Source organism: Eretmochelys imbricata, chromosome 7 (assembly GCF_965152235.1).
Source record: "Eretmochelys imbricata isolate rEreImb1 chromosome 7, rEreImb1.hap1, whole genome shotgun sequence".
Taxonomy (NCBI): domain Eukaryota; kingdom Metazoa; phylum Chordata; order Testudines; family Cheloniidae; genus Eretmochelys; species Eretmochelys imbricata.
In genome coordinates this window covers 8,154,549-8,169,170 of record NC_135578.1, presented here as the reverse complement: position 1 = coordinate 8,169,170, position 14,622 = coordinate 8,154,549, and the positions used below count along the sequence as shown (strand labels likewise).

The window sequence follows — 14,622 nt, the reverse complement described above, 5'->3', positions numbered from 1 at the left end:
TAGAATGCAATATACAGGATTTTTGTCCCTTTGAGCATTATGTTCCATTTTGAAATGCTAACATGTTAAATTTTGTCTTTGAAAAAATAGATAGGTTTTATCTATGTCTATATCTGGATATAATATTAATTTGCTAGGAATGTACTTAGGTCTTTGCTATAATTGTAGGTCCTTAAAGTCGGTGGAAATTTTGCCTAAGGTTTTCTCTGTACTTAAAAATTAGCTCAATAAAACTACAGCGTGGAAAAAAAACAAAAACAAAAACCCAACCACCCTTGACCTATATCACTATGACACCCTAATCCCCAGTGTAGATGCAGCAATGTTAATGGAAAAAAGTTCTATCAACATTCAGGGAGGTGGTGTTGCTATGACAATGGAACAACCTCTTCCATTGGTGTATGCTGCATCTGACACAGGGTTCTGCCAGCATAGCTATGCCAGTATAGTCTGCATAGTGTAGACACAGCCTAAGTAACGACTGGAGACTTTGATCCTCAGCTCTGACAGATTCCCTAGAAACCAGGTGGATTTTGTTGAAACAAATGTATGTGAATATTTTGAATGAACCTCTCTCCAAAACCAAGAAAGGCAAATTAACATGAAAATGACCAGAAATAACATTTTCCATTAGTGTTAACTAAGAAACAAAATATAAGTAAAATCTAGTGAAAACATTTTCAAGTCTTTGATACTAAATATATTCAGATTATAATTAGTTAAGAACACAGGCTATCATCAGAAGCATTTCTTTATTCTGCATGGAACAGTTGGGGAATATTACTGCTGAATTACTGACAAAACCTATGCACTTTTAATGAGCAGTCTGACTTTTTTTTTTTTTTTGTAACTGTAAAGAAAACACTTAAATTAATTTCACACAAAGACTTATCAGCCAATAGACAGAAATAGAAATCGACTGAGAAACCTTAGTTGCAAAGCAAAGTGCTCTTGAAAATGCTGCACTATGCTGTGGCATAGAACATGCTTTTAACTATTGACATGTTACTTTATTAATTGTGCTAGGCCCTTTTAAAGTCTTAAATGTTTGTAACTGCACAAATTTGTGCAGTTACAATTGCTCGTAGGTTTGATAAAACAGTTTGAATAGATGATAACTGAATAGATCCATTATAACATTGTCTGAATATACGTGTAATGTATTTCCGTAGAAAATCTATTAGAATCTATGCTTCTTTTACAAGTTATCCTGTGAGTACAGTTAAATCACTTGATATATTCTGACTAAAATTACATTTCTTGTATGGGATAGTCTTTCCTAATGTAATCTGGGAAATCAGGCAGGACGTAACATAAAAACAAATAGAAATTTGTGAGAGCTTTTCTAGAAATCAGATCTTTAAATAAAATAGAAATGGTGGCAATAAGTAGTGAATCAACTTGATAAATACTGAATGATCAAGCCTAGTTACTGTAAAATAAGATTTGGCTGGTTTACTTCATTTTCCAGAGCTTGGGCAAATAACTATTGAATTACATTACTTCATGTTGGTTTCCCCTAGGGCAAGAAGAACCTGCTCTACTGTGTTCTGCTGAGCTGGTGTATTGATTAGTACTTCAGGTCTAACCTTTACATGGTTATTCTTACTTTAGTGCACTTATTTATGTCTTTGATCGTTGTCTTTGTGCAGTTATTTTATTGCCTAGATATTCTTTTTGGCAGACTATAATAATATATGCATTTAATTCAGCTCTCTTACTTTGTTATAGCCAAATTAATATAATTAGTTCATTGTATAGCATGCAAGCTATGAGTGAAATTGACTTGGTGGCCTTAAGACCTGTGGTACAAGGGTAATGATTACATGCATAATTGACAGCACTTATCGTTGGAAATACAAAGCTTTCATTGTCAGGATGGTTAGTGACTAAAACTAATCTAATTAAATGCTTGTAGTGTCCATTAACAGTGCCAACTTAGATGTTTTGTCATAGCAGCCATGTGATTTTAGGTTTTGCTACTGTGGGTTGGAAAGTGATTTATAGTTTAATTCATCTTAATAATTTGTATGCTTAGAAAACACTGATATAAAACTTTGTTGCATTTAAATTTCCTTGTTATCTGCCTTGCAGTGGCATGAATAATAGGAGAGCTGGGAACATGAATATGTTGAAATGCATGAAGTATTTTCAAGGAGAATGTTCTTAAGGGTCAGAATGATATATGCCCAATGTTAGTGGATGGATAAGCATGGGGAGTTTGTCTTGAGAAGCCTAAAAATCAGATGTACTTTGGAGTGCTACTTTTACCAGCTGTGTGAAAAACTTGTGTTTTAGTCTTAATACTAAAATGTGGTTAAATATTCAGGTAAATAGTTATATTGTCAGCTATAGTGACTGAGCAAATACCACAGTTTCTTGCATGCACGCGCACACACAAAATAAGTGCATTAATTAATGACTTCATCCAACTCCCACTGAAGTCGAAGCCTTCCATAAACTTCAACAGGAATTGCATCAGATCCCATAAGAACAAAACATGGAACAATTTTAAACATGAGCATTTTCCGGACAGTGCTTTATAGTGCATTAATATCTAGACCTCATCTCTTCATAACACGTGTGGGGGCATCCTGATAGCTGTGAAAAACTGAGGCTAGTAATCATTAATAAAACATTTTTGGACACTCTGTTTCTTCATAGATTAACACACATTTCTTATGCTTCTGGAAGTCCAGGGAGCAGCACTGTTAAGAGTGCTCTCTTTTTCTTTTCCATCTGTGCTTAGCTAGAAGGTTAGATAGTACCTTTTTTCTTTTGGATATAGACCTTAATAGCTATTAGCCAGGAGGGGCAGGGATGGTATCCCTAGTTTCTGGCACTGGTCACTGTTGGAAGACAGGATACTGGGCTAGATGGACCTTTGGTCTGACCCAGCATGGCCGTTCTTATGTTGTTCTTCTTCTGACCTCACTGCAGTTTCCATGTGCTTGTCACTGCCAGATCAGATTACTCTTGCCTTTAAATTGGCTGTACCAAGACCATTTGGAAACTTTAGCTAGTGCAGAACCCGGTATCTTTGGGTTCATGTGAGTTCCACTTTAGATATTGGTTTTGACTTCCAAAGTTGTAAATGGTATGGATGCTGGCTACAAGTGAATTCACCTTTCTCCTTATGTGCTCACAGGGTAGTTGAGATCAGCTGAAATGTTTGAGCTAACAGTTCTTTGGTTGAAAAAGGAGGGTGGTAGGAGCAGGACATTCTTTGAGCGGGATCAGGGATGTTGTGAGGTATCTCAAATCTGAAACTTGCTTCCTTCTTTGGTGTGATGTAGTTAATCTTGTGAGCTTTCTGCTTTCCCATGCTGATGAGAAGGGAGTAGTTTAGGAGCATGGGTGTATGAGGTTTCAGTGGGGGTGCAGTGCAAAGTCCTGCTGGGTTCATTGAGTAGATTCCTTCCCCATAGTTGTTATTATTTAACATTTACTTTGCATTTGTGACTAAAGATTCAACCATGCTGGACCCGATTTTAATATGCACTGTGCAAACCCAGTAAACAAGTGTCCCTGCCTCAGAATTTACAGCCTAAAAGAGAAGACGTAACAAGTGGATGAGACAAACATGCTCCCAGTTTGGCGGTCTCAGGCCTCCTTCCCAAGGGGTTTTGCACCTTCCCCCCATGCGGTTCAATCAGTTTAGATGTCTTATTGCCCTTCTTCCACTCCCTCCCCCCGCCCACCTGGAGTTCAGCCTGGCTTGGGGGAGGAGAGAGCCACACCTTCCCTGCCTGCTAAACAGCTCAGCCCAGCCCCTACCTCACAACTCTACCCATCAGGCAGCAACCCTCTGAGCTCCCTGGCCAGTCGCCGCAAGGCGAGGAGAACGAACTGGAAAATAAGACAAGAATGGTGGTTAATCTCTGTGCACATAGCACCACCTAGGGGAGCAGCTGTGACACTCTGGGCAGGATGCTGCATGGGCAGGATGGTGGCTGGACTGTTTCCCTGTGCGCAGGCTTTATAGGGGAAGGAGGCAGAGTGAGATGAGAGCAGCTGCTTCTCTGTACAAGGCCACACAGAGAGTAGAGGGGCAGAGTGAGGCTGGAGTAGCCATTTACCTCTGCCCTAGTATTTTATTGCAGGTGAACGTCACCCAGGGCTGAAGAAGGTGTGCAAGGCCCCAGAACTGGAGTGTTGTTGTTTCACAGGGGTCAGGGAAATGCACACAAATGAATACTTAGGGCATTCTGTATCCCTTGTGCACAGCAAAGCTGGAATTTCCCTACTCCACTGTAAAGTGGGGAGCTTGAAACCAGGGAAAAAGGCATTGGCTTGGACACTGGATCAAGTGGACCAAAACCCCCATGTAGGATTAGCAGCTGCTGCTTTAGCTTAGGGATTGATGTCCAGCTGCTCCCTACCCAGCCTGCACTTGGAGATTGGATTCTTCCTTGCATCCCCATATCCACACCCTTGTTGTTTGGGCTTCAATCAGGGACTGAAATTTACTCTCTCTCCATAAACATTTGCCTGATTCCGTGTGCACATGTGACCACTCAAAGGACATATGCTCTGGTCCATGTATTGAAAACAATTCTAAAAACTAGGCAACCAAATTATGCAAGTTACGTGATTATTATTCAAGTTATACATTATTAATGACTGTTTGTCTAAGTACCAACATATTTTAGCCAGCTAATGCGTAACTCGTTGATGTTCTTTAACACTTGTTGGTGTGTTGTGTTATGAACAAAACTGACTTCTCTGTAAGACTGTCTAGCTGTTTTGAATTTTAGTTAGTTTATTTTAAAATATGTTCTAGTAGTACTGTACTACTTGCTTTTTGAAATAGGTTAATAGTTGCTATGGCTCAATAAATGACATTTAATAGCAAAACAGTGTATTTTTTTTCTCTTACAGAGGCAACAGAAATTGTTCTAAAGGCTCAAATCCTAGCTGGAGGGAGAGGAAAAGGTGTTTTTAATAGTGGATTGAAAGGAGGGGTCCATCTAACTAAAGAGTAAGTCTCTAAAATTCAAAAGACATGAGTAATATGCTACTGATAGTATTGAGGCTTTTGCAACGGCTGTTTTAACTAATCAAAATATCTTTAATACATGTTAGTAAATTGACTTTTTCCCTTCTTTTGTAGCCCTAAGGTTGTTGGGCAGCTTGCTGAACAGATGATTGGGTACAATCTCGCAACAAAGCAAACTCCAAAGGATGGCGTTAAAGTTAAGAAAGTAAGATTCTTTCCTCTTCCTTAAAAATTGAAGATAGTTTACAGTTGCAACTGAACAAACGTGCTGTAGTGTATGCCATCGTGTTTTTCACTCCTTTTTTATTTAAATCCCTGATTGACTGCATCCTATTAATATGACAAAGGAAAATGTGTTATCTTTGTCTGCTTTTAAATGTTTGTTCACCACTAAATATTCTGAAATTGGCCACGACATACACTCCATTTTGCTGTGTATGATGAAGCGAATGCCTAGCAAATTCTAACCTGATCTCTGTAGCAGAAGTATGCCTTTTGGTAGGTGACTTCAAAAGGAGAAATATTACATTCTCTCATTTTGGGGAATTGCTTTTTCTAGGATGCCAAAAGTGCCTTTTTTGTGGGGTGGTCATGTGCTTAATTATTGGCCTAAGTAAGAGAAACATAGGTAGCCCTTCAGGCCAGGCTTTCTTAGACTTTCACGCTTCGATTGAATCCTTTAAGGAATTAAATCAAGTAAGTAAGGCTGCTGCTGGAAATTTTCTGATTTTTTTTTCTCTAACTTTGCTTTGTTGAGAGAGGGAATATAATGAAGAGCTATGCTGCCTACTTGATGCTAGGAGACAGCTATGCAAACTTCTTTGGCATGAGTTGAAGAAAAAATAGGTAGCTGCTAATGTACTGCCAGCGTCTTGGCGTTAGTAGAGAAAGAGGACATGTAGCTGAAGAGATGCTTTTTGTTGTGTGGTTGAGGAATGTTCTGCTGTGTCTTTAGCAGTATCTCTGTGGGAAGAAGAAAAGCTGACTAGTATAGTTCCTGATAGAAGTTTAATTTGAAATAGTAAAAAAGAAGAAACAAAAATTACTGCTACCTCTCAGAAACTCTGATAATAAATACAAGAGAGACATTTCTCAGTTTACAGCTGTTCTCAGAATATTGTGTGGTGACAGCTCTCTTCCTCTGTAAATGCCTGAGTCTTATGCCTTTTTGTGTTAGCTGAACTGTTCGAAATACTCCAGCAGAGGAACATTTGTTTCCCCCCTCACCCCGCATCTGATTGGAAGATTGTGCATTCGTTTAAATGGTCAAATCTACAAAGCGGACTTCTAATTTCCATTGAAAATCAATAGAAATGAAAAGTCTGTATTTTCAGAATGGATTATTTAAATGAAAGCACACTAACTCAATTTAGTAGAGAGAGTACGAATATGTTCTTACATAGTGGATATCCAGAAAGCTCCATACATTATGTATTGTAAAGATAAAACGTATTATTTGTAGCTTCTTTTTCTCCCCTTCAGCACATTGCTTCTGTAAATATATATAGTGTCAGGAGCAAGAGCATAGAGTATATTCTGGAAACATAGTGACTAGATTTGTGTGAATAGTGAAAAAAATTCCCATCAATGTTTGTTTGTTTGTTTGTTTGTTTGTTTGTTTGTTTTTAAAGAAAATTGTCATTTCTTTAAATAGTGTCCCTTTTGTGTTTTGTTTTCCATGAACATTCATACCAGATAAAATAATCATAAGGTATTCTCATCCAACCAGGGAAGACAGAGAATACCATGTAGCTTATATAACCAACCTCACCTAAACAATGTTGTTCAGATCATAGAATCTCAGGTCTGGAAGGGACCAGGAGGTCATCTAGTCCAACCCCCTGCTCAAAGCAGGACCAATCCCCCATTTTGCCACAGATCCCTAAATGGCCCCCTCAAGGATTGAACTCACAATGCTGGGTTTAACAAGCCAATGCTCAAACCACTGAGCTATCCCTCCCCCCATATCAAGCCAGAGGGATTTTAATAAAGAAAAAAAATCCAGCAATGAATAAATCAGAGAAAATCAGTCTATTCAATTGTTCTGTGAAGAGAGAAAAAGCTAAATTCAGTGTAAGGATTATTACAAATTATTGTTGTTAACTGGAGAGCGTATCCATATGAGATATGGGTTTTTTCGCCTTTGTCTGCAGCATGGGGCGTGGGTCACTTGCAGGTTTAAACTAGTGTAAATGGTGGATACTCTGCAAAACTTGAAGTCTTTAAGTCATGATTCGAGAACTTCAGTAACTCAACCAGAGGTTAGAGGAATATTACAGGAACGGGTGGGTGAGTCTTTTTTTAGGTATTCAGACTAAATGATCATGGTCTCTTCTGACCCTAAAGTCTCTGTGTGGAAGAATATCAGGTGCTCAGATACGACAATGATTAGCACAGTGTAAGTATGTATATAGACTAGAATGTATGTATTTTTGCTGTCCAGCAAGGATATGTGGAAACATATTACAGTACACATAAAAGCATTTTAATGTGGATCTATGATTTCTCTTCAATATGCATGTGCATTTTGTTGTCTGCAATGAGTAGTAAGGGATTGCTAGCCCATGTGTTTTGTGTTTCTCGTGGTAGCTAGCCATTTTGTTCTAAATGTAAAATCTTTACCATTGCAGAGTTTTGGTGCATTTCAGCAAATTGGCATATTCTCCATCTTTATCACATGCACAAGTTTTCTTGAATTGTACTGCAATAACCAGTTTACTGTACATTTTGTAAAAGCATTTTGTGATCGTAATGATTTATCTAGGCTTTATCAGATTGCCAAGCAAACACACTAGCCCTACTTTATATTAAGTGGGTACATCTATCAAAAGTAAATAATGATAACTAGACTGCTATGCCCTCATTACTCAATAGATTTTGGAGAAAACATAGACCTTTATAATGATGCATATCTCTCTAATTCAACAGAAGTGTTTTTGTGAAAAGCTATTGACCCCTCTTAAAAGATATATGGGCGGGGGGGACTTTACTTTCTAGGCAGACTCCGCTCTTGTTAGCATCTTGGAACTGGCTGTAATTTACAGAAATTACAAGTCATTCAGAGTATTAGTGTCACACTGCAGTATCAGGTTCCACAATCTTAGTTGTAGGATAGAATTTCATCATTGTATGTGATAGCTAAATGGATTTTGTATCTCCAGGATAACATTTAACATATAGAAATTTTTGTGCACAGAAAATGTCTCGTAAATCTTGAAGAGACAAAAATAAAAGGTAGCAGTTTGAGCAGAGGAGAGTGCCTTCAGTAACCTCTGCATTTAATTATGGCAATGGAGATTCAGGAGATAGTAGGCATTTTTGTTCTATTGCAATAGGAATATGTCTTGTCCTATAACTTGGTTAAAGTAAATTACAAGTCAGTACGGAAAGATATTCTTTCTTTTTTTCACTTTTCTGTTCTTTTAGAAAGTTTGAGTAAATTATTTAGCACTTTAGAAAATTAAATAATCATATTTTTTTCAAATAGGTATTTCATAATTATTTTACAGATGAAGAGATACATACATTAAATTACTTGTCCAAGACCACATAACAAGTTGGTTGTAGGTTTGGGATTAGAAGTCGGGATTTCCTGCCTCCCAGTCCCCTGCTCAAACCATTGCCCCATGCTCCTTTTCTTAGGGTTTGTCCACACAGGAAAGTTATGCAAGCTAAGGAGTGAATTTAACTAGTATACTTATACCAGTATTACTTGGTGTGTGGACAGTCTTATTTTGGAACAAGAGTGTTTAGTTTAGTTCAGTTTAGTCTGTCTCACTGAAAGGCATTTGAGCTAACCTAAAAAACCCACTCTTGTTCCTGAGTAAGTGTCCACACAGGGAGTTATATTGAAATAATTATATTGGTTTAGTTATTTCAATATAACTGGTAAAACTCTGCCTTGTAAACAGAACCTTATATTCTCATTTTTGATTAAGTCACAATGGTGAGGATTTGTTTCTTAACGCTGGTGGAAAAGTCTTTGAATAAACCAGCATCACCGTTCACGCTGATGGGATAAATTGCTCGGGTCCCGGCAACAAAATAAAAATAGTTAGTTGTTGTAAAGTGGATTTGGATAAATCTTGCAAATCTGCAACACAGATACCCATGACCGTGCTTCTCAGGTGGTGATTTCGAACACCTGCACACAGGTGATGGAACTTAGTTGCACAACGCTTCTGGACAATGGGTGTAATTTTTATCGTCAGCATCAGCAGGTGTTAGTGATGAAAGGCCATGAGCAGGTGTTGAGTTCTAGGAGATAGCAATATTGTACTTCATTTTTAAGGATAAATGTTAAAGCTCAAAATCTTTCTACAGTTAGAATAGTCATGTAGAAAATGAATTTTGTTATCCAAACTTGAATTCTCAAATGTAGAACTGTCTTTTTCTGCATATGTGCCTACAGAAGTATTTAAACGTGGCTGTGCTTCTTAAAATGGATATTTCTTAAATAAATAGAAGTCCCCTTGGCTCCTTTAGAACTTGGCAGCTATTTTGTGAGGTTTACATAAAATCCTCGTATGGCACCCTGGAATTTGGAGAGTCTGGTTATCTGAGCAGGCAGTCTTCTGCTTATCATGACAACTTAGAGAACCTGATATCTGTGACTTTTCTCCAAGCAATAAGAGAATTAACATTTCTAATATATGATTCAGTATCAAAGGGCCATTTTAGATTTCCATATGAAATTAGACATTTAACTTACAGGCAGAGTGTTAGAAGGCTAAATGTTAAAGCAAGAAAATATAAAGTAATTAGGGTGGCTTTAAAATAACAGCTTTCCCAAGACATTTTTTTTTATAAAACTGCTGTGGAAAATAGGATAATGAATTGTCACACTTTTCATCATAAGCAAAGCAGAACAATACAAGAAAAAAACCCCAAAATTCTATGGTTTCTTATACACTGGCCTGGACCGATGGAGTCAGTTGCTTACGTCATGTGAACACCAGGTAAAAGCCAAAGATGAACTACATGTGAAGGACTGGTACTTCTTGTCCCATCTTCTCTTCCAAATTCTTTGTCTCTTGCCCCACCTCACTTAGATGGCACAGCAGATACAAACTACTGCACCTTTCTCACTGGAGGTGGGTGGGAAATTTAGTGGAAGTCTAAATGTAGCAATGAACTCTACCATGAAGGCCAAGTCACCCACTTCAAAGCAGGTAGACTCTGATGAGATGATTTCCTGAGGGAAGACTGAAAGAGTTGCTGGTCGTTAGAGAGCCACTAGTCCACCCTTTTCTCTCATCCACTGATGTGTCAAACTCCTCTGTGATGTGGCTGGTCAATAAGTGCTGACAGTCTTCCAAGCCTTAGGTGGCACTGGATGAGGAACCTGATTTATCAGTGATTTTGCTGGGGGAGCTTCCTCATCAATTCAGGAATATCACTAAGGTATTCAGAGTTAGGCATTTCGTAACATAAGAGCAGCCATCTAGCCCAGTATCCTGTCTTCCGGCAGTAGCCAATGCCAGGTGCCCCATAGGGAATGAACAGAACAGGTAATCATCAAGTGATCCATCCCCTGTTGCCTATTCCCAGCTTCTGGCAAACAGAGGTTAGAGACACCATCCCTGCCCATCCTGACTAATAGCCATTGATGGACCTATCCTCTATGAACTTACCTAGTTCTTTTTTGAACCCTGTTATAGTCTTGGCCTTCACAACATCCTCTGGCAGAGAGTTGCACAGGTTGACTGTGTGTTTTGTGAAGAAATACTTCCTTTTAAACCTGCTGCTTATTAATTTCATTTGTTGACCCCTAGTTCTTGTGTAGTGAGGAGTAAATAACACTTCCTTATTTACTTTCTCTATTCTTCCTTCTCCTCCGTCTCCCTTCGTCCATTACCTCACTCCTTCCGTCTTTTTATTGTCAAGGAAGGAAGGAAGGCCTAATGAGGGGATTCCCGATTAACTGTTGGCATATGCCCCTCATTAATAGCAAATGGGCAGTCTCTAACACTGCAGACTTCTGTTTGCATTCTTATGCCAGACATTATGTGACTGACACTTTTCTCTTACTAAGATGGGGCTTTTAAAGATAAGGTACCTTTTATCTGCCTACGTACTTCTTCCCTTTGCGCTAACCCTATTCTACTTGCAAGAAATTGCTAGGCATTCTACACCGATCTGTGGAGGAAATTAGAATTTTTACCTGAAAAAAATCAATAATTCTATACCATGGATGCCTGTCAGTTATCATCTTGAACAACTCAAGGCTCTTCTTCGAGTGCTTGCTCATGTCGATTCCAGTCTAGGCGTGCGCGTGCCTACGTGCACAGTTGTTGGAGATTTTTACCTTAGCGGTATCCGTAGGGTCAGCTGTGGCACCCTCTGGAGTGCCGAGGTCCTGCATCGGTATATTAGGCACTGCCGGCCCTGTGACCTCTCAGTTCCTTCTTACCGCCCCTGGCGGTTTATCAGAGTGTGTCTGTCCCTTCCTAGCAAGTGGTTAGCAGGTTCTCCTTTGCTTTGTGATTTAGTGCTTTGTAAATAGTTCTGTTGGCAGTAGTTAGTTAGCGAAGTAGTTGTTAAGCACTGTAGGTTAGGGTCCCGGCGGGGACTTTGCCCCAGGCGGGGCATGCCTCACTCTCCGGGTTTTAAGCCCTGTGCTTGCTGTAACAGGCGTATGCATGTTAGTGACCCCCATAGCAGCTGCCTGAAGGGCTTAGGGGAATCATATGTCAAAGAAAAGTGTCACATCAGTAGGAGCTTTCGTTCCAGAACACAGAAGGAGCGCAACATCCGTTTGAGCGTTCTCCTCATGGAGGCTGCTCTCCGCCTGGCCTTGGGGCCATCCTGGACAGACTCAACTCCCAGTACTTCGGCCTCAGAGTGTAGTTCACCCCGACACCAGATTCTACCTGGCATTGCTCCCCTTCACTGATGCCCAAGGAGAAATCTAAGAAGCATGACCTGGCACCGAGCAAGAAAGACCAAGGAGCATCGGGTAAAGGACCCTGTTCAGACCACCCGCCCACCCTGGAACCACATGAGGTGCCCCCCCATGGGGGCTTCTGTCCCCCTGAGGGATCCGCCACGGACTCCAGGCAGCAGTAGGGGTTCCAGGCTATTGGCAGAGCCGCCACCTTTCCAGGCTCTTCCAGCGCCCAGAGAGCAAAGGACTCTCTAGTGCAGTCGGCACCGCAAGTTGCAGTGGCCCCAGCAAAAATTCCCTACGAGGGCAAGCCAGTTGTAGTATCCTTCTAGAATGCAAGCGAATGCCGCTGGTCCCCGGAGCCGAGGCAGCGCTCTCCATTGCCATGCCATGGATCTCCATGTCCACCCAGGTTGCTGGTTCACCACTTCAGATCGCTGGCACTGTGCTTCCGGTGTTGGCCCTCTCAAGAAGGTTCACCCAGAGAGAGACACCGGTCACCATATGGCTGGCATCAGTCATCCTCTCGCCAACCGTCTCCGTGACGTAGGTTGCCGACACCAAGACTGTGGGAACATTCCCCAACGCAGTATTGATTCCCCCCTCCCCGCCCCCCCCCGCTTCCGGCTCCAATCCGCTTATTCAAGGCACTGTTCACCCATGGTGACAGTTAGTCACCAGACTCAGGGGTCGATGGCCACACTGTGATCACCAGAAGGGGATTCCTCCAGCTCAGAAAGGGAGTTCAGCCTCTCACTGAGGCAGTACTGGTGTGACTGCCACCTGGGGCTGCATCCGCCTCCACGATTCCGCCCTGGCAGCAGGGCCAGTGGCCTTACTGGAGTGCTGGGGCAAGCCGGTTATGCTGATGCCTCCTTCGCACCAATCATCGGTAGCAACTTCAGAAAAGCAACGGACAGCATGGGTGGCACCAGGATTGGTGTACGAAGTGCAGTCGGACACCAGGGTGGAGGAATGAGTGCCCACCCCCCAAAACCTCCTTCCCCCATGGGGGATGAAGCCCTGGGCCCTCCCCCGGTGGTCCAGTTGTCCTCATCCTCTCCAGAGGAGGCTGTTGCGGGGCCCTCTCACGCTAGCCCACCAGACAATTTTAAGGAGCACCAAGTCCTGCTCCAAAGGGTGGCCACAAACTTAGGCCTAGAGGTGGAGGAGATGGCAGTGCTATCAGTCATCTTGTTTAATGTGCTCTCTGCATCAACCCTCGCACGTGTCTCACTTCTGGTGCACGATGGGGTCCTAAAGATTGCCAAAGCTCTTTGGAAACCCCATCCTCAATCCTGCCCACTTCCAGGAGGACTGAAAAGAAGTATTTCACCCTAGCCAAGGGGTTCAAGTACTTGCACATTCACCCTCCCCTGGGGTTGTTGGTCATTTCTGTGGCCAATGAGAGAGGCAGACGGGCAATCCAGTTCTATCCCCAAAAATGGAGGCCAAGAGGCTGGATCTTTTGGGAAGGAAAATTTATTCCACAGCCAGCCTGCAATTCTAGGTCGCAAACTACCAGGCTTTTTTGGGGAGATACAACTTTAACCTATGGGACTCCCTCTATAAGTTCAAGGACTCCCTGACCCAGGACTCGGCCCAAGAATTTAGGGCCCTTGTTGAGGCAGGTACTACAGTGGCATGGTGCTCCCTCCAAATGGTCTTGGGATGCAGCTGATTTGGCGGCCAGGGTGGTCACTTCACCGGTGATCTTGAGGTGCAGTTCTGTAGGGCTGCTACTTGGTCGTCTGTTCACACGTTCACGTCTCACTACTCAGTTACCCAGCAAGTCCAAGACAATGCTGGCTTTGGTAGAGCAATGTTGCAAGGCGCAGAACAATGAACTCCCAGCCCGCCTCCAGGAACACTGCTTGTGAGTCACCTAGAATGGAATCGGCATGAGCAAGCACTCAAAGAAGAAACGGTTACCTACCTTTCATAACTGTTGTTCTTCGAGATGTGTTGCTCATGTCCATCCATTACCTGCACTCCTTCTCCTCTGTCGGAGTTGCCAGCAAGAAGGAACTCAGAGGGTATAGGGCCAGCAGTGCCTAATATAACGACTCACGAGTGCAGCACTCCAGAGGGCACCACAGCTGACTGTACAGACACCTCTAAGGCAAAAATCTGCAACAACTGTGCACGTGGGCATGCACACAACTACAATGGAATAGAAATGAGCAACACATCTCGAAGAACAACAGTTAAGTAAGGTAGGTAACCATTTTTTATTTCTGAAGTTATGGAGGTTAACATATTTAGGTTAGGGCTTTTGATTGGTTTGGTTTAAAAGAATCTATGTTGTTTGTATTGTCGTTTCATCACCATTGATTTAGGCTGGGAGCCAAAGGGAATTGGACACTGAACTCTAATTTAAATTCAATGGGAGCTGGACTCCTAACTCCCTAAGTGCCCTTTGAAAATCCCACCATTAGCGCTTAAACATATCACTTAGCAGTATTTTAGTGACACTTCCATTAACATTTCTCCCTTTCCCTTTGAGCTATGGGAACTTTGTCTGAAGAACACAGATAAGAGTTTCTGGTGCCAAAATTTCAGGTGCCTTTTGACGGGTGGTTTTGCTTGACCTCTAAACAGAGCAACTGACTCAACCATTTCAGATATACTGGTGCAGGTAAAAGTTCTAACTGCAACAAACCAAGCCCATTTTCCATATCCATGCTTGTTACATTAACAATAGTGACAGGTAGATGACCTATACTTGGGATACTGG

The 14,622-nt window shown here is 41.6% G+C and overlaps 1 protein-coding gene across 3 annotated transcripts in view; it reads left to right on the top strand.

The window, feature by feature from the left end:
* Nucleotides 1-14,622, top strand: part of SUCLG2 (succinate-CoA ligase GDP-forming subunit beta) — a 232,409-nt gene that overhangs the window by 102,551 nt on the left and 115,236 nt on the right. For all 3 annotated transcript variants that reach the window (XM_077821193.1, XM_077821194.1, XM_077821195.1), the window contains exons 3-4: nt 4,882-4,981; nt 5,114-5,204. In XM_077821193.1, coding sequence (XP_077677319.1) covers nt 4,882-4,981; nt 5,114-5,204 — 191 coding nt within the window. The remainder of the gene's footprint in view (nt 1-4,881; nt 4,982-5,113; nt 5,205-14,622) is intronic.